Source organism: Poecilia formosa, unplaced genomic scaffold, assembly GCF_000485575.1.
Source record: "Poecilia formosa unplaced genomic scaffold, Poecilia_formosa-5.1.2 Scaffold229, whole genome shotgun sequence".
NCBI lineage: Eukaryota > Metazoa > Chordata > Actinopteri > Cyprinodontiformes > Poeciliidae > Poecilia > Poecilia formosa.
This window is the reverse complement of record NW_006800168.1, coordinates 1,117,673-1,138,628: the sequence shown is the minus strand read 5'-3', so window position 1 is coordinate 1,138,628 and position 20,956 is coordinate 1,117,673. Positions and strand designations below refer to the sequence as shown.

The window sequence follows — 20,956 nt, the reverse complement described above, 5'->3', positions numbered from 1 at the left end:
GACTATGTTTTTTCATAGTTAACATTTTTAACTGAATAAACATAAACATATATAATAACGACCTTTACAGAATAATAATAAACATTTCCAGATATCATCTCCGATATCCACCAGACTCTCAGTTGAGCGATATGTCAGCTGTTTGGGATTCCTCCCCAACCCCTGGGCTGCAACAAAGTCCTGACCGGTCTGCGATAACAAAAAGGTTGGGGACCACTGCTCTAAAGTACACCTATTGTTTTAGTGTGCTAATTTTCTTAAGCATGTCATCTGTAAACTTTGAATATATTGACAATTTGTACAATTCTATAATGGTATATTGATAATGTACCCTTGAAAATGTGAGTACCGTATTTTCCGCACTATAAGGCGCACCTAAAAACCTTCAATTTCCTCAAAAGTCAACAATGCGCCTTATAATCCGGTGCGCCTTATATATGCACCAGTATTGAGCCACAACAGGTCTACCAACTACGGTAATCGTACGGTAATACGCCGACTTCATTTTCGTCCATAGAAGAAGAAGTGGGATAGTTGTCAGAACGCTGATTTGTTAATAAAGTTTGACTGACCTATCTACCTACCGACTGTCTAGAACAGGGGTGCCCAAGTCCAGTCCTCAAGAGCTACCATCCTGCAAGTTTTAGAAGTATCCTTACTCCAACAGACCAGGATCAGCTCTACAGAGTCCTGATAACGAGCCATTCATTTGATTCAGGTGTGTTGAAGCAGGGATGCATCTGAAAGTTGCAGGATGGTAGCTCTCGAGGACTGGACTTGGGCACCCCTGGTCTAGAATCAGGTCGTCTGCAGGTCATTTAGCACCACGTTCTCCACGAACATGCTGTGCTCGAACGGAGAAGGGTGACCATCGTCCGGCCACGCCCCGGCCCAGTCGCGGAAGGCTCTCCTTGCCGACCGAAGTCGGACTGTTTTGTTGACATTCCCTTGAGTGCAGCTCCACCGAGTGGATGCATAACGTAACTCCAGCCTCTACTGTAGCGTCTATTCTATGTGCCTTATAATCTGGTGCACCTTATAGTGTGGAGAATACGGTATATTGAATACACAAAGTAATTTATTTCACCTGGAAAGTGTGTAATAATTGCTCCTTCTGTATACTGGTAGTCTAATATGTTTTCAGTACTGTAGTGTGTGTGAAGTATGTAATGTATAAAACATACTGTGATCACAGTATTAATATGTCATCAAAAAAATAATTTAAATGCAATTTGTTAACAAAAATAGTACACTTAAATTTTGGTAATCAAGCAGGTTTATACTACATAAACAGCCTTGCACTACAAATGTACAAAGTATACCTTTGGTTGTTCTAAAAAAAGCACGTGAAAGTACACTTAGTACACTTCAAGTAGTGATTTTCTACAACTGAATTACAATTAAAATACATTAAGCACAAAATTAATTGTTCCAAAATAACATGCTTCAAGTTAAATAGTCCTTAACCCCTTAAACCTCGCACCCAAAATCACTAAAAACACCTGAAAAGGCATACCCAAATTAAATCAGCTGCTGTTCTTGAACAATTTGGAGTACATGCAAAAGCTTGGTCTCTTTATGAAGAAGACAAGCTAAATTTTCCATTTTTGCAGTCAAAAATACTGTAAGTAGTTTGTAGCTACTATGTTTGAAACAAAATAAAATGGAAAAATTTTGCTTCACCCAGATTTTTTTTTCTTGTAAAATGCATGAACTGGAAAATACAATGAATCTGTAGAATAAAGTATTCTTCTCTTGGATTTCAAGAATGATCAAAATAGCACAAAAAATAAATGTCATTTTGGACATGTTTATTTATGAGGATGTACAGGTGTACAGATGTCCAAGTGAGCCATTTGGGGTCTCCAAATGGTACACTTGGACAACACTTGATAGACAAACTTCTAATGACTGTAACTCCTCAGTGCTTCAACATACAGTCATCAATGAGAGCTCTAGTAAAAGATAATGACCAGAGGAATCCACTGGTAGAGTCACATTACTGGTAGTGGAAATTACTTATAATTATAGACATAAAATAGGACATCTCAGAGGCCAGGGGGGTTAGCGTACAGTCGGACCTCGTCCCCCTTCTTGCAATAGCTCTGACTGTAGCAGCGAATGACTAAAGATTTTCAGTATTCTCAAATTCAAAACTTATCAGCTCTTACGGCCATAATCATCTTGGCGTTCTGACAATGTGTCTCTCCCTTGGGGAGAAAAAGTCCTGTAAACATCAGAACGCATGAGGGCACACAGAGCCTGACTTTCACACACCAAAGCTGCACACATTACACGTGGGTACGCATGCAGCTGGTGGATTCATGTCAAAACAAACCCCAAAATGCCTTATAAACTTATGGCAGGACACATGTTGGTTACACATAGGTGGCTTTAGATTTAGTTTTTGAGTTGACCAGTCAGAAATATTCCAGAAAGAATACAGGCATGTTAAAACGAGCTCAAGTCGATCTCTGGCTCGGAAAAAGCCATTTCATAACGTGATTGGTCGAATGCGGTGTAAATTAAAAGGGGGGGCTCTAGGCTGTCCAGTAAAAGCATGATAATGGACACCAGCAAAGCTTAAACCCTTAAATCTCAGCCCCGGAAAATAAAACGGAAAAACGGCACGTGGGCGTTCTGGTGTGGGTTAACGATCCTTAACAAAATTGAAGTATACTGATGATTAGTCTGGCTTCAAGTATGCTAAGGTTTAATATGTTTAGTATATTGTTTTTACAAAATGGGGGATTATAATGACTGTACCTGAGCTGTGAGATAAAAGGCAGACACTGCAGGAAACTCCTCACTTCACTGTCTTCATGTGAGCAGTCTGTTAGATTCACTGGTTTCTTCTCTGGTTGGAGTTTCATCACTTCCAGGAGGATGGAGGTCTTTCTCTCTGAGAGCTTTATGNCTGTCCTTCATCTGGGAGTACAGATCCAGCAGGAAATCAAGACGATATTTAAAACTGTGATCATCATCATCTTCATCATCATATTCTTCCAATTTATCTCTACAGACTGATGCTAACATCTCCAGCATCTTCTCTCCTGTCTGCTGTTCTCTCTCTGCTGCTGCACAGAACAGATTCACTAAGAACCTGGATTGTTCATGAAGATCTGAGCTCTGAATATAAAACCTGGAACAACAAGAAGGAAACATTTAGTGATGATTTGATCTGAGCTTCATAAATACAACCACACACTACTGATGGACTCCATCTTGTCTGTCCTCTATGTGATGAAATTACATGTTCAACATGTTTGATCAGAGCAGCTGCTGCTGACTCAACAAAAACTCACATTCTGTGATTCAGAGTGTGTGTGGCTGCACATTGTACAGGAACTGATTTAACATGTCTAACTTAAGATTTTTTCCATCAGCTCATGTGTAATATCTCAGGTTTTGAAAATTGGCCAACAATCGTGAAATCGTGCCGTGTGAACCAGATGTAAGACTCACAAGCTCTACTCCTCTCCTCTCGACCACCAAACGCTCTCTGACTCTGGTCGCTAAGGTAACGCTTACATATCCCTTCAAAATAAGATACAGATACACCCCAGAAACGAACATAAAGAACCTTTTATTTTTATAAAAATGTTACCTCACAATAACAACAAATCAATACGACCCCGAGCTTGTTTCTCTGCAACGAGACAGTCCCATCTGGTAGACAATGACATCCGAAGTGTTGCTTGGTCTCTAAGTGATCAGCTAAGTAGCCATGCAGATTTCATTGTCACATTGGCGAGCCAGTCACCCAATATTATGCAGAGCAGGCTTGGAATGTGGGAATCACCTACCAGGATAAATCCATATTTCAGGTAGGACTCCTGGTATTGTCTGTTAAAAGCTTTGTTTTTCTTGGAAGTGGACTCTTCTCTTGTTTCTTCACTGGGCCTTTTTCCCTTCGCAAGGAATCTTTCCAAAGACATCTATTTCTTAATAATTTTGCTCATTTGTGGATTTAATGCTGGCGCGTAAGACGTAGCTGAGAGTCCAGTTAAAGGTTTTTCAAAATAAAGGATTATTCTTTTGCGGCCCGGTACCAATTGATCATTGATTTATTTTTTTTATTTATTTTGTTTTTGGGGGAGGGGTAGTGGGGGATTCACAACTGAGCAGCTGGCCACATTTTTAACAGCAGCAAAAACTGGTATGTTTTTAACACTAAGTGCTTAATAAACATGATTTGATCTGAAAATAATTTGACAGAATTTATTCCCCTTGTTAATCTACCATTTCTCTTTCATATATCTTATTCATTGTTAGCTTTCAGTCAGGGTCCTGTGATGGACTGGTGACCTGTCCAGAGTGAACCCTGCCTCTCATCTGATGACTGCTGGAGATGGGCACCACCAGCCCCCCTCACCACCCTGCAAGGATCAATGTGTTCAGATCATGGATGGAAAGATTTTATGGTAGTTTAACTCCACACTTAAAACTGCTTCATAGTTAATGCCAACATCAACTCATTCTATCATATCGCTGGCTATTTTTTCTACTTCTAACATAAACAGGCAAAGAAGACACCCAGAAATGTTTTTACATTCAGGTGTCCAGTCGCAATCATCATCATCCGTTCTGATGATGCCACATTCATAACGAGTTCACAACATCTTAAAAGTGTAAGTCTGACTTTTTTCTTTGCCGTTTTTCTGTACTCTTTAAAATACAAATGCTTTCTCTGTTTAATTGCTCTATTGTCATTTTTTGAAGGTTTCTGTAAAGTGCAGTGAATAAAAATGTTCTGTCATTGATCCTCACTGTTCTTAGGAAGGAGAAATGTCAGTTTGTGTGCAGCAATACTGAAATACTGTGACATTGTATTAAAACAATACTCTGTCCTTGGTGAAATATTTTTCACTTGTTCTCTAAAGCAGAGGTCCCCAAACCCCGGGCCGCGGACCAGTACCGGTCCGTGGACCAATTGGTACCGGGCCACGCAAGAAATAATTAAATATTTTAATTTTATGTATTATTTGAGTCTGGAGGATCTTTTATTTTGAAAATCCTTTAACCAGATTCTCTCGGTTACTTGCACGCCAACATTGAGCCCACAAGCAGCAAAATGAGTAAGAAACAGATCAGATGTCTTTGGAAAGTTTCTTTGCAAAGGGGAAAAGGCCCAGAGAAGCGACAGGAGGATGGATTTATTGCGGACCGGTAGGTGAGTCCCACATTACAAACCAGCTCTGCGTAACATGCGGCGAGCGGCTGCTAATGAGGCAATGAAGCTTCAAATTGCTTTGCCACGTAGAGACCAAGCAGGCGGTGGATATAAGCAACACTTCGGGTGTCATTGTCTCTTTTCACTCCCAGATGGGACCGTCTCGTTGCAGAGAAACAAGCTCAGGGCTCCAGTGAGTTAAAATTTTCACTAAAGTAAAATGTTTGTTTTGTGGCGCATCTGTATCTTCTTTTGAAGGGATATGTAAAAGTTAGAGTCGGGGAGCGTTTGGCCAGTGGTCGAGAGGAGATGAGTAGAGCTTGTGAGTCTTAAGTCTGGTTTAGACGGCAAGATTTAAGGATGGTCGGAAGATTCTCCAAACCTCTGTGACCACAGAGCTGATAAAAGTCCAACAGGTTCGATCGGTTTGTGTGTTCAGCCACACGGCAGGAGCAACACAAACCGATTTCACTCACAAACATCCCGATTCCAGAAGAAAGTCCAGTAAAACCCCCAACATAGCATACAGGAATTTAGAATAATCAAACACGGATGACGATGTAGAAGCAATAGTGACAGTTTGTGGACTCATTTTAAGAGATAAAAGACGTAACAAAAAGAAAAGGCGGTGGATAAAAGATGGTGGGAGCAGCCGCTCTATTTGCTGCACTATGATTTGGAGGTGACTATGTTTTTTCATAGTTAACATTTTTAACTGAATAAACATAAACATATATAATAACGACCTTTACAGAATAATAATAAACATTTCCAGATATCATCTCCGATATCCACCAGACTCTCAGTTGAGCGATATGTCAGCTGTTTGGGATTCCTCCCCAACCCCTGGGCTGCAACAAAGTCCTGACCGGTCTGCGATAACAAAAAGGTTGGGGACCACTGCTCTAAAGTACACCTATTGTTTTAGTGTGCTAATTTTCTTAAGCATGTCATCTGTAAACTTTGAATATATTGACAATTTGTACAATTCTATAATGGTATATTGATAATGTACCCTTGAAAATGTGAGTACCGTATTTTCCGCACTATAAGGCGCACCTAAAAACCTTCAATTTCCTCAAAAGTCAACAATGCGCCTTATAATCCGGTGCGCCTTATATATGCACCAGTATTGAGCCACAACAGGTCTACCAACTACGGTAATCGTACGGTAATACGCCGACTTCATTTTCGTCCATAGAAGAAGAAGTGGGATAGTTGTCAGAACGCTGATTTGTTAATAAAGTTTGACTGACCTATCTACCTACCGACTGTCTAGAACAGGGGTGCCCAAGTCCAGTCCTCAAGAGCTACCATCCTGCAAGTTTTAGAAGTATCCTTACTCCAACAGACCAGGATCAGCTCTACAGAGTCCTGATAACGAGCCATTCATTTGATTCAGGTGTGTTGAAGCAGGGATGCATCTGAAAGTTGCAGGATGGTAGCTCTCGAGGACTGGACTTGGGCACCCCTGGTCTAGAATCAGGTCGTCTGCAGGTCATTTAGCACCACGTTCTCCACGAACATGCTGTGCTCGAACGGAGAAGGGTGACCATCGTCCGGCCACGCCCCGGCCCAGTCGCGGAAGGCTCTCCTTGCCGACCGAAGTCGGACTGTTTTGTTGACATTCCCTTGAGTGCAGCTCCACCGAGTGGATGCATAACGTAACTCCAGCCTCTACTGTAGCGTCTATTCTATGTGCCTTATAATCTGGTGCACCTTATAGTGTGGAGAATACGGTATATTGAATACACAAAGTAATTTATTTCACCTGGAAAGTGTGTAATAATTGCTCCTTCTGTATACTGGTAGTCTAATATGTTTTCAGTACTGTAGTGTGTGTGAAGTATGTAATGTATAAAACATACTGTGATCACAGTATTAATATGTCATCAAAAAAATAATTTAAATGCAATTTGTTAACAAAAATAGTACACTTAAATTTTGGTAATCAAGCAGGTTTATACTACATAAACAGCCTTGCACTACAAATGTACAAAGTATACCTTTGGTTGTTCTAAAAAAAGCACGTGAAAGTACACTTAGTACACTTCAAGTAGTGATTTTCTACAACTGAATTACAATTAAAATACATTAAGCACAAAATTAATTGTTCCAAAATAACATGCTTCAAGTTAAATAGTCCTTAACCCCTTAAACCTCGCACCCAAAATCACTAAAAACACCTGAAAAGGCATACCCAAATTAAATCAGCTGCTGTTCTTGAACAATTTGGAGTACATGCAAAAGCTTGGTCTCTTTATGAAGAAGACAAGCTAAATTTTCCATTTTTGCAGTCAAAAATACTGTAAGTAGTTTGTAGCTACTATGTTTGAAACAAAATAAAATGGAAAAATTTTGCTTCACCCAGATTTTTTTTTCTTGTAAAATGCATGAACTGGAAAATACAATGAATCTGTAGAATAAAGTATTCTTCTCTTGGATTTCAAGAATGATCAAAATAGCACAAAAAATAAATGTCATTTTGGACATGTTTATTTATGAGGATGTACAGGTGTACAGATGTCCAAGTGAGCCATTTGGGGTCTCCAAATGGTACACTTGGACAACACTTGATAGACAAACTTCTAATGACTGTAACTCCTCAGTGCTTCAACATACAGTCATCAATGAGAGCTCTAGTAAAAGATAATGACCAGAGGAATCCACTGGTAGAGTCACATTACTGGTAGTGGAAATTACTTATAATTATAGACATAAAATAGGACATCTCAGAGGCCAGGGGGGTTAGCGTACAGTCGGACCTCGTCCCCCTTCTTGCAATAGCTCTGACTGTAGCAGCGAATGACTAAAGATTTTCAGTATTCTCAAATTCAAAACTTATCAGCTCTTACGGCCATAATCATCTTGGCGTTCTGACAATGTGTCTCTCCCTTGGGGAGAAAAAGTCCTGTAAACATCAGAACGCATGAGGGCACACAGAGCCTGACTTTCACACACCAAAGCTGCACACATTACACGTGGGTACGCATGCAGCTGGTGGATTCATGTCAAAACAAACCCCAAAATGCCTTATAAACTTATGGCAGGACACATGTTGGTTACACATAGGTGGCTTTAGATTTAGTTTTTGAGTTGACCAGTCAGAAATATTCCAGAAAGAATACAGGCATGTTAAAACGAGCTCAAGTCGATCTCTGGCTCGGAAAAAGCCATTTCATAACGTGATTGGTCGAATGCGGTGTAAATTAAAAGGGGGGGCTCTAGGCTGTCCAGTAAAAGCATGATAATGGACACCAGCAAAGCTTAAACCCTTAAATCTCAGCCCCGGAAAATAAAACGGAAAAACGGCACGTGGGCGTTCTGGTGTGGGTTAACGATCCTTAACAAAATTGAAGTATACTGATGATTAGTCTGGCTTCAAGTATGCTAAGGTTTAATATGTTTAGTATATTGTTTTTACAAAATGGGGGATTATAATGACTGTACCTGAGCTGTGAGATAAAAGGCAGACACTGCAGGAAACTCCTCACTTCACTGTCTTCATGTGAGCAGTCTGTTAGATTCACTGGTTTCTTCTCTGGTTGGAGTTTCATCACTTCCAGGAGGATGGAGGTCTTTCTCTCTGAGAGCTTTATGGTCCAGACTTTAGGAGCTGCTGACTGGAAAACTGACTGTAATGATGGAAGGAGACTCAGACGTGATTTAGTCTCTCTGTCCTTCATCTGGGAGTACAGATCCAGCAGGAAGTCACTCTGATGTTTATCAGCATAACCTGAAGGTAATAACTCATCTCTACAGACTGATGCCAACATCTCCACCATCTTCTCTCCTGTCTGCTGTTCTCTCTCTGCTGCTGCACAGAACAGATTCACTAAGAACCTGGTTTGTTCATGAACATCTGAGCTCTGAGGATGAAACCTGGAACAACAAGAAGGAAACATTTAGTGATGATTTGATCTGAGCTGCATAAATACAGCCACACACTACTGATGGACTCCATCTTGTCTGTCCTCTATGTGATGAAATTACATGTTCAACATGTTTGATCAGATCAGCTGCTACTGACTCTCATCACAAACTCTGATCCTGTGCTTCAGATCTCTGAGTTATTATCATCTCTGGGATTTTAGGATTTGAGTTTTTAGACTAAAACATCAAAACTGAAACCAAACATGAGAGAAACGACCAAAACTTCAGTTCATCTGATGAACAACAGGAGCTAAAGCTTCACCTTGATCCTCATTTAACACATAAATCTCAGTTCTGCTGCTCAACATCTGCAGCTGGAGACACAAAGTGATGAAGACTCCTTGGTGTGTGTCATCCTAATGTGTTGTTCTCTATAGAGCTGCTAGGATCTTCATCATGCTCAGTAAAGTTCACTGCAGTCTCACATCATTATCAACTAACTATTTGAGTGCAGGTGATCCAAATGGAGAAGGACGAGCCCTGGGCTATGGGGAGGTCACCCAGGCACCACTGGCAGAGCAGGAGGTGGTTGGACCGTACCAAGTCCTATTGGTGACCCACACCGCTGTAAAAGTTGAAGGAAGGGACACCTGGGTCCACGATAAAAACAGCGCAAAGGTTTGTCGGGGGAGCCACCTGAAGTGCCAGGGGATCCAGACCAGGGACAGCCAGAACGTCCTTCCTAGAGGAGCTTCCAACTATCCGCCCAGCTGCACCAGCCAGTGACAGGGCAGAGTGAAGCACAGAGGGGCAGCAGGACAACTGGATTCAAGTATCAAAAAAGAGGAGGAGAGAACAGAGAGCATGATGCAGCTCTCTGGAAACTGGAAATGCAGAGGAACCAGACCCGGTTGGAGAAGGAGAAAATCATGGGACAGAGAACATCATGGTGCCATGCTCTGAGGAGGCAAACTTTCTCCCTTTGACCGTAGCGTAAAACAGGTGTTCTGACCAGCTGTGGAACACCCGACATATACAGTAGACACCTGTACTCCATAGACACCTGTACTCCCTCCCCATTGATTGGAGCATGAAGGGGAGGGGAACTGAGACCAAACGACATCCGTACCATCCAGAGGGAGACCATCTCTCCTTGGCCAGACAAGCTGACAGGGGCCTGAACTAAGGAAACTCATACTCTCTTCTCGTCGGAGCAAAGGAAGGAGCTGGATGGGGGCAGGGGAACAAATGACCACTGTTCCCCGAGACATATTAAGGAGGAACCTGCATTGTTTGGAGCCAGCCTGTTTTATAAAACTTGGGCCCTTCTACTATCTTATTAGAGTCTTAGTATCTAGATGCCCTCCCTCAAACCTGAAAATTACACAAAAACGAATTCTGCTGTGTATGTGCTTGTGCCCCCAGCCCATTATTGTCATTTTTGTTGTATTTTGTTTAATTCTGCTATATTTTTCTTATTTTCTTATTTTTATTATTTTATTTATGCTGTTTGCAGCAAGGAGGGGATAGATGGAAAAAAAAAGAAGAAAAAGAAAATGCCGCATTTACTGTTATCCCTATAATCAATGACCTGTTCTTGTTCGATGATCAAAAAAAAAAAAGAAAAAAAGAGGAGGAGCCAGCCCAAGGCGCTGGAGATGACAATGTCCACCTGGACGAGATTTAGAATATAGAAACTACACTGCAATGGGGTTCCCTTCTTGTGGAAGGCTGGTGAATGGATGTGTTCCTGTTTTGTTTGTGGTGCTTTATGGCTGTTGTAAAAGTTGTTGCTGGCTTCGGCGATGTGTGTGAGGTGTGTGTGTGAATGGAAGGATGTATGTCTGCTGACTGCCTAAGGTCAGACTGCATTGCAGGACGCCAAAGTAGAACAAATACAAAATGTGCTTGCTCATGTCGATGACACAAAGAGTTACAAAAGGTTTCCTCTTTGTAGCCTAGCATCACTCCTTTTTCCTCTTTTCTCTCTTAAATAAGTGAGTATTATAAAAAATAAAAAACAGAAAAAAGCTCAAGCATTTATATATTAAAGTCAATTTAAAGTTAAAATATTTACTCTGTTTACTTCACTTTAATTAGCCAGTATTTTTGTTTATTTTTTTTGTTTTGTTTTTTTAATTTTATCTTATTTTATTTTAAATACTTCATTATGTTAATCTTAGTAAACACATTAGCTTAGCTTTGGAGAACCAAACCAGGGGGGGGGGGACTAGGGTGGACCCTTACAGGAGACATGGCGTTACTACACCCACTTTGGGGCAGGGGGTTCTTGTTCGATGATTTAGGTTGCATGTGACAGCTGAAATGATGGGTCTGCCATATATAGCTAAGATGCACATACACTTAGGCTGCGTACAAACAAATCAAATTTTTTGTCAAATCCGATTTTTACTGCCGGGCCTTTCACACTGCCACACATATGCGACCTGTATGCGTTCTGCAGTCTCAACGAGCAAACGGCCTGAAAGTGTCCTGCACGCGCAGTAGAGGGCGCAATAACATCCGCATTTTCAGTGTTCTGCCAACCGCCATAAAAAGAAGAAGTGCTCAGTGTTTGCGGAAGTAAACATGGATGCCAACGGTGTAGCTTAGCTTGCACATTTGAAGTTGTCCAACTGGAGCAGCATATTAACAACTTAATCCTCATTATATTCCGTCGTGGTTATTATTCTTCTCGCTTGCGCGTATCAGGACGCAGAATATTGACATCTGCTGAACATCAGTGACGTTCAGTTCAGATGAATGCGACCTGAGCGTTAGGTTTGAATCATTTGAATCGGATATGTATCGGAGATGCAAGTGGAACGGGTCGCATTGGAAAAGAATCCAAACTGGGCTGTTCAGACTGTCATGAAAAAAATCAGATACAGGTCGCATTACATCAGAAAAAATTGGAATTGGGTCACTTCAGTGTGAAAGCAAGCTTAGTGATTTAATAGGTGTGACGGCCTGTTAGGCCATCCCATCAGGAGGGCTGTTGTAGGTTCTATCTTTTCCTCTATCTCTTTTAGCCTCTTTTATCTGCTTACAAGCACATGCTGCACCTTACATAACCATGTTTATGTGTGACTGCCGACAGTCATATAGAAACAGATTGAAACTGATTAGACTGCCCTTTAGGGAGGGAACAGATTGCAGAGAAGAATGAAAGCTAAACCCGAGCTACAATCCTTGCCTTTCTTGGTTGCATCAATAAGGTGAGTTCAATGTGGCCCAGCGCTGGACAGTTAATGTAACTAATTTTTCGGCATTAAAGCCAGTTTTGATATATAACCAAATCTCCTTATTTCTCAAGGTAATTTACAATGAGAGGTTCTGGTCAGGTCCTGAAACTGGTAAACGAACCAGAGACAGAAATGAATGAACTCCAACAAGTTCATATCCTTGTAGTTTACTGTAACATAGAACTTCTGTAGATTTGTCCATAAGGGGGCGTTCCTATGTTTTGAGACCTTGGAAAGAAAATACGGTTTATGTGCAGATGACTTTTTCAGATATCTATAGGTCAGAAATTATTTTAAACAAGACCTAAAAGCACATTTACATAATTTGAGATTTGTGGAAAATTTTATATTATTAACTAGATCAAAAGCAGGCAAAACTATTTCCAGGTTATTTTTCCAACTTTGTTGGTTTTGCTTTGCCTTTTTTTGTTTTGTTCTTTTTTTTGTTTGTTTTTTCTTTCCTGTCAAAGAAAAAAGTGAGAAAACAGAGAAAGAATGTAAAAATGAGAACAAAATCAGTATAATTATATAATTGTATTGTAATATGCTTTCTCAATAAAAATGTCAATATATTATAAAAAAAATAATTTTTTTGATTGAACTGAACTCATGGCTGTAAATATTAAACTCAAAGATAATCAGTAAATAAAACTATAAAATAAACATTGATGTCAACAGATCCGAATTTCCTCTGAACTATGAAGCAAATTTAAACACTGTGTGAAAAATGAAGAACATTAATCATATCAGCTGATGAAACATAACTGGATTATTTCTAACATTGTAGCAACATTGAAATGTGTGAAGTTTGAAACATTTACAGTCAAAGGTTATTTTTTTCTTTTAATGTGAAATAAAGTGACTGTACCTGAGCTGTGAGATAAAAGGCAGACACTGCAGGAAACTCCTCACTTCACTCTCTTCATGTGAGCGGTCTGTCAGCTTCACTGGTTTCTTCTCTGGTTGGAGTTTCATCACTTCCAGGAGGATGGAGGTCTTTCTCTCTGAGAGCTTTATGGTCCAGACTTTAGGAGCTGACTGGAAAACTGACTGTAATGATGGAAGGAGACTCAGACCTGATTGAGTCTCTCTGTCCTTCATCTGGGAGTACAGATCCAGCAGGAAGTCATTCTGATATATGACATGATCATCACCCATGTATTCATCCCAAAAGGGAAATGTTTCATATCTACAGACTGATGCTAACATCTCCAGCATCTTCTCTCCTGTCTGCTGTTCTCTCTCTGCTGCTGCACAGAACAAATTCACTAAGAACCTGGTTTCTTCATCTGAGCTGTGATGATCAATCCTGGAACAAGAAGGAAACATTTAGTGATGATTTGATCTGAGCTGCATAAAGGTTTTTGGCCTTCTTATGTCCCTTTTTATGTTGCTACCCCAACAGATGATTGAAGAAAACACTCTCCACTTCTAGAAAATGTGCAACATTTTTCTGCAAACACTGAAGGCCCTGAGATTTCTCTGTGTTGTCTTGTTCGTGGCTTGATTTTTTCATTTCCAGTGGAGTCTGTTTAAATTTGGACTCCTGCCCCTCCAAAGGTCTCTGCACGGCCCTGGAGCCAGTGAAAAAGAGGCATTACAAGACCTCAGGTTCCACCTTACTCACAGCTACATTGCAGCCTTGACATGCAATTTCACAGAAACTCAGGGCTTGAGGCATATAATCAAGGTAACACACATGTTAGCATCACTGAGAACTTGACAGGATCATCAGAGTCAATGGCACCAACTGAGAATTGAATAGAGGTTTTAGAGTCAGACCCATGGTACCTTGATCGTCTCAATAGTGATTATAATGGCCTTGTTAGTGGCCTCTATTGACGTATTAGTCTGATTATTTGTGATCACACTTTATAAATCAGATAATTCCCAACCCAACTTTCTGAACTGAAGAAATCTGTAAGATGAGAGGCAAAATGTCTTCAAGATAATAGGAGAAGCCAATTCATCCTCATTTAAAACTCTCAGAAATCAAAATATACAAAAGTTATGTTTGAACTGCACTAAATATATTCTTATGCTAGTTATCTATAGAATTACACCACATTTTCTGAAAGGTACCATTATATTATATTAGGAGACACAAAGCCCCTAATATACAGAAATATTGTTTCGGTAACACTTTATTGGAAGGGGTTTGCATAAGACTGACATGACACTGTCATAAACATGACATAACATCTGTCATGAACATAAAGAAGTCTTTATGAATGTTTATGATAGTTGTCATGAAATGTCATTCGGTAAATAATGACACTTTTAATGCAAAGTTGCTCTAAAAGTTGCATTGAAAATCCATTAAAAATGCCAACTTTGCATTAAATTATCATAAATTACAAAATCATGCAAAGTTGGCATTTTTAATGGACTTTCAATGCAACTTTTAGAGCAACTTTGCATTGAAAGTGTCATTATTAACCGGATGACACTTCATGACAGCTGTCATAAACATTCATAAAAACTTCTTTATGCTCATGACATATGTTATGTCATGTTTTTGAAAGTGTCATGTCAGTCTCATGCAAACCCCTTCAAATAAAGTGTTACCAATGTTTCTTACCCAAGATAATGTATGTATGGTAGAGCCTGTAGCAGGGATTCACACAGACTCTGGTAGGCCAGATCTCTTTGGGTCCACTGGAGGCAGAGATTGACCTTTGTAGCTGACTTCTGAATGACTTTCACAGCTTTTTCAAACAGCTGCTTTTCACCCAAGACTGGAAGATACAGCTGGTTTCCACAGATATGCAGTAATGTCATATATTCTGTCAGCCCTTCACTGAGAAAGACAACCGTCCACAGCTGCTGAGCCAGAGGGTAAACCCTGTAATTTAGAGAAAACTAAGTAACTATGCAAGAAAGTAATACAAAATTAGCATTGTGTTACAAAACTGATCTAGAATAAATGTAATTTTCCATACATGACCTTATCATGGGGAGTGAATATGAAAAACATGCCACAGTCTTACCATTCAACATTTTGAAGGCATCCAAACAGCTGTCTCATTCCTAGTTCAGACACTGTCACATCCTGAAGATTCAGACTTATTTTCCTTCCCTTTGACTGAGTGACCACATAGGCCACAGCACAGCAGGAATAAGGGTCCAGATTCTCTCCACTGAGGTCAAGATGGAAGTCCAGTTTGTCCAAAAAGGAAATACAGTCTTCAGAGCTTTGGGACTCATATAAACATTGGCATAGGAACAGTATGTCAACATAAAGTTCACCATCTTCATCTTTGGAGAACAATATGTCAATCATCTCTTTGAAGAACCATCCAGATGTTGCCTTGAGCTCCTCAGCTGGAATCAGAAAGCTCATAAAACTGGGGTTTTCCTCATTCAACAAACGGCACATGAACGGGATCAGATGCTTCATGTGTTTCTTCTCCTCGGTGAGGCACTGCTGGAAAACCTCCCTGATCTTATCAGGATTCTTCAAAAGCCACAGAGCTGCAAAAAACTCCTGCATGGTGTAATGGAGAAAAGCGTAGAGGGTTATGGTTTCAGTAAGGGCAACTTTGTCAACAAGTGCTGTCAGGAAGGAAAGGACACAGCCATCTTCACAGGAAAGTTCTCCCAGATTCACAGTTTTTCTTTCAGTTGCATTAAAAGCAGCTTCAGCCAGGGACAGGATTTCTTCCTTCTTGTTTTTGATGAACTGATTGAGATTCTTGTTCCTGGTTTTGTTGCCGTTCATCTGGAGACCAAATCGAACAATATTGATGTATATTTCAGTCACAGTTCTGGGCTGCAGAGAGTTTTCAGATGGAAAGCTGGCAGCCACCATCAGTGCGTACATTGGAACATGACAAAGAGTCAACAGCTCCACGTTACTCAGGACTTTTCTGTGATTTTCACCCAGAACTGAAGACAAATATGTCTTTATTGTTTCCTCACTGAAGCCTTTCACCTCCACTCTGAGCCAGTCTTCAAGACAGAGGTCTTCCTCATCATCTGGTCTGCAGGTAATGATGATTTTAGCATCAGGTAAGAGATCTTTCTCTACAAGTTTCTTCACAACTGATGTAGATAAATCTGTGACTCCATCTAAAATGACTGTAACATGATCAGAGTGGCTCTTTATATCCTGTAACACTTCATCTTTGCCCTCATCTGGTTCACTGCATGCAGTGAAAAGTAGATCCTCCAAACTCCTGATTGGTGGGATGTTGGTTAATTCCCTCATATCAAAGTAAAACATGTAATCCAGCTCCTTCTTTCTTTCTGACCACAGTCTCCATATTTCATGACTCAGGGCCGTCTTTCCAATTCCAGGTTTCCCAACCAGGAGGATGTTTTTATCCGTTTTCAGCAGGTCACTGGGGGAGATTTCAGGTTTGTTCTCTGGAATATAAGTCCTTAACTTTTCAGGACGTAACTTCTTGCTTTTATTGTTTTTAATTTTCTTTATTTTGGATGGAGAAATTTTTCCTTGGATATCAAATGAAACTGCCCTGTAAAAGAGAGCAGGCTTCTTGTCTTCTGCAAAAAGATCTTTACTTGCCCTCCAGAAGTTCTCTGATAATGTTTTTGCTTTAGATTTTAACTTTTCCTGATATTTGCAGCATGGCTTTGGACCTAAGATAAAAGTAAAAATAGGTCAATAAATTTAAATAATCTGGGAATTAATCTCTTACAATACCTACATTAGATACAAACACAAAAAACACCATTAAAAAAAAATATAAAAAAAATTACTAAACCACCCTACCTACACTTGATGTTTTTCTTGCGTTCCTTGAATAGGTTTTTCCTTATTATAGCCCAGTCACAGGCTCAACAAACTCTGGCTGATTTTAAAGGTAACTTTACCTCTGGAAATATACATGTGGCCAGTATGGTCCCGCACTAGGTCATTGGTATCAGGGGGCGCACACAACCCAAACACCCATAGAGCAAAACATCAAGTGCAAGATAATTTATTACAAATCACCTTTACTACTGGACTCAATGAAACCGTTCTTTTCTAAATGAGGCACAGTCCAACAGTTGTCTTTTAGTAGTGATCAGGTGAAGGGACGATCAGTGTGAGCCACTGATTGAGACCCCTTGTTGTGTTGCTCTCGACAGTAGCAATCTCTGCAGCGCACTCCTCAGGCCTGCACACAGCCGATTCCGGACGCTGCGAATCCGCTCCACTCCTCCAGCGTGTTTTGCAGGCTGAGGCTCCCCTCCGCCCGATCATCCGTGCGGCCCACCTGCCCACCTCCCAGGACTCTGTGCCTAGTGTAGGGATTCTTGCACTGCTTGCTGGAGCACCTCTGTAAGTCACCTCACCAAGCACATTCTGTTCTTTCTACCTCAGCTCCTTTTATTTGGCCTCAATTAGTCCCTGCCGACACCTCTATGAGCAGCCTAATACTGCTCTCCACCTCCTTACTATACGACCAATTCAGAGTGTCTTTGAGGAGTAAAAAGGGAAAACAAAACTTCAAACACAAACATGCAAAAATACAACCAAATATCAAAAATAAAATTTTCCACTGTTTAGCATACAGATATGTCTAAATATGCTGCTGTGAAACCAGGATTCAAACAGCCTAATCAAAACACAAATGTCCTATAAAATTTTGGTTACCAGGTTGCCACTTTTTTTTAAAGATACTTGAAAAAAATTTACACTGAGAATTATTTTCTCGATGAACATTCAGTTTTAAAGTTTTTTCAGTCTGGGTTTAAAACTTGCTGCAGCATGATGTCTGCATTGCAAAGAGTCCTTGTTATTCTTAGCAATAGACTCTGAGATGGCCAACATACCCGGTGTAACACTTCCATAAGACATTGCCAGCAATGGTACTTTTTGTTTCGAGAGAAAGTAAAAAAGAATTCGCAAGCAAGCAAACAGGTTTGCAAGCGGAGATTTGACCTAGCGGAGAGAAGTTTTGAGCGCGAGGAGAAAGTTTGAGAAAGCACAAAGAAGAAGTTTTGAGTACAAACAAAACTTCTGTTTTTGCTTGGTGCCAAGACCACACATTTTCATTCTGAAAATGTGTGGTCTTGGCTTATGGGAGTAAAATTCATCCTGAAAAAGTTTGAGAAACACTCCTCTAAATTCAACACCTGTTGAAACCTATTTTTACTCTTTGGCCTTCAAAGAGTAAAAATAGATTACTCTTTGAAGTTACTGTTCTTATACTTTCTTATGTGCATGTTATGCTACTTACTTTATGTATCTCGTATGTTGTTGCAGTTTCCCAGTCATGTATAAGATTTTTAAGTTTCTTACAGAGAAAGAGTGTTGCATTATCTTAGGTTGATATGATGCTGCATTCAATCAAAATGTAGTTTTAATTACCTTTTATGTATTCTTGCTCCGCTTCTGCTTCTTCTTTGAAAGAAAAGCAGCTGATCCAGTGGTGCAGGTCAAACTTTTTATCCTCAGTTGAAGCTTCATTTGTTGGTCTCTCTAAGGTTCTCCCCCTCGTCTGGTCAATAATCCTTAGAAACTTGTAGCAGGCATCTTCACCTTTTCTAGTGACTGAGTCCAGTATTGCTCTGGTTCTATCATAGTCATCTTTCTCTGCCTTTATCTTGCTGACCTCTTCATCAATGAGAACTCCTTGCTGATACAAGTTCTCAAGAATCACTGAGAGGCTCTTTAATTCTCCAACAAGGTGAGGTCTGGCGTTCTTAACATATTCCAAGGCTGACTGTGACGTACAAGCCATAACTTCAGATGTCTGTTTTCAGACAAACCCAACTTCACTGATCTGCAAGACAAAAAACAGTATATTAATTATGTTTAAGGTCCCCATAAACTAGTCTGCTCATTTGAAAGCTACAGAAACAACAAAGTGAAAACTTCTTGTAGTTAATTTCACACAAGTAAACAGCAACATTCCTTATTTTCTGTAATAATCAGAGTAACAAAGTATCTTTGACCAGATAAGCAGTGTTTCATGTGTCCTCATAACCCTGCAAAGACAAGACAAAGAAATTTAGGTTCCTCAAGCTCAAAGGTTTAGAGTAATAAAGGATTTTATCTCCAGGAGTAGAACTAATGGAAACATTTCAATAAGGACGAATAATCCAATTATGATTGGGGTACAAATGATGACTATTTAATTATATGTTTTCTATTTCTGTTTTTTTCTTCTTCTTTTTTTTCCAAATAATACATTAATATAAACTATTAAAATTTCTAAAATCTCCAATATTTGTTTTTAAAAACTAAAATTTGGCATTTAAAAATTATCACAAAGATTTAATCATATCAAAGTATAGAAATGCACGTTATGTTTTTCTTTAAGCTTATCCCTTGAAACTAACTTCACTGCGGTCCTTACATGTGCACTCTGTTTAAGACATGCACTAGCTGGAGTTTTAGGGAAAGCGCAGAAAGGCTCAGAGAAATGTAATGAAATAAATTAGTTGTAAAGAACAAAATTAAGTTTATAAGCCACAGTTTACCATGAGCAAAACTTATTTTTCAATCTAAGGTGCAAATGTATGTAAATGTAGGCTGACATAAAAATACTAATTTATTTCTATATGTAGAGGTTATGTGAAGATATTGCAAACAATGAGTTGGGCAGGAAAAAGCAGACAACTAAATGACAGAAAAAAAACAGAGTGATGAAGTCAGAGGAAATTATGAAATCAATTGGTTAAGGGAGGGTCAGTGATCTCAGATGAGGCCTAAGGCCTAATAAACCAGGTCCAAAGCAGTCCTTACCCAAATATTCTCTGACCTTTACTCTTAGAGATACCAGAACTTCCAGTGTAATATTTAAGAGTATTCGTTTTATCTGATAAAGCAAAAACGTTCTCATTCATTTTGAAACATATATTTTGAAAGTCAAATAACTTTCCTGCAATTTTCCCCCTTTCATAGCGACTAAAGACAAAATACAAACCAACTAAAACATAAGCATACGGTGATGAAAAGACCGTTAAACAAGCCTGAACGAGTCAAAAAACGGAAATGCACTCATTCATTTTACTATCGTATCGTTTCAGGAATATTTCACTTGACGAACAGAAAATAAAGTGAACCCTGTAAACGTCTACATCTCCTCTCAAACTGCCACACTTTAATAAAAGAAGAACAACTACTCTGGAACCTTGAAAAACAACTTTACACCCGGTCCAACTAACTTTTAAACTTGAAGAACCCCCCCCCCAAAAAAAAACAAGTTAAAGTAATTTCTTCTTCAGAGGGAACCTAAACGCTACACCTGAACACGTAAGCGAATTAAAGCTCATTACGATATTTAAAATCTTACCTGTGTGACATTTGCAATCACGGTGACAGATTCATCGTCTTTCATTTCCTCGTTGGAAAGGAAAAATACCTAGCTTGGAGGAATGCGGAAATTGTGGCTAATGTTGGTCCGTCCGCATGCGGTCCGAGTACAATCAGGCAGTTTATTCGTTTGAAATCCAAAACATACACACACAAAAAAAACTAACAAAAAAATAACAAAAGAAACAAAAATACACTATCTTTTTCGTTTTTGAACCAAGACGAAAAATTAAAAAACAAACCGTTATGTGATTTTCGGATCTGGAAACTGAAAATGTAGAAAGCTGACCACGAGGCAAGGGCGCTCACTTTCACTTTAGTTTCTCTTTCTCTCTCTCTTTCTTTCTTTCTCTCTCTCTCTCTCTCTCTCTCTCTCTCTCTCTCTCTCTCTCTCTA

At 39.7% G+C, this 20,956-nt stretch overlaps 1 protein-coding gene across 1 annotated transcript; it reads right to left on the bottom strand.

The window, feature by feature from the left end:
* Positions 1 to 2,820: 2,820 nt before the first annotated feature.
* LOC103149491 (uncharacterized) lies at positions 2,821 to 20,867 on the bottom strand. Its single transcript, XM_007568686.2, has 7 exons — positions 20,541 to 20,867; positions 18,611 to 19,025; positions 15,282 to 16,893; positions 14,873 to 15,136; positions 13,160 to 13,600; positions 8,624 to 9,055; positions 2,821 to 3,142 (listed from the first exon to the last, which is right to left on the bottom strand). Exons 2-7 carry the CDS (start codon positions 18,981 to 18,983, stop codon positions 2,821 to 2,823), a joined length of 3,444 nt encoding a protein of 1,147 aa, XP_007568748.1. The 5' UTR covers positions 18,984 to 19,025; positions 20,541 to 20,867.
* Positions 20,868 to 20,956: the final 89 nt, after the last annotated feature.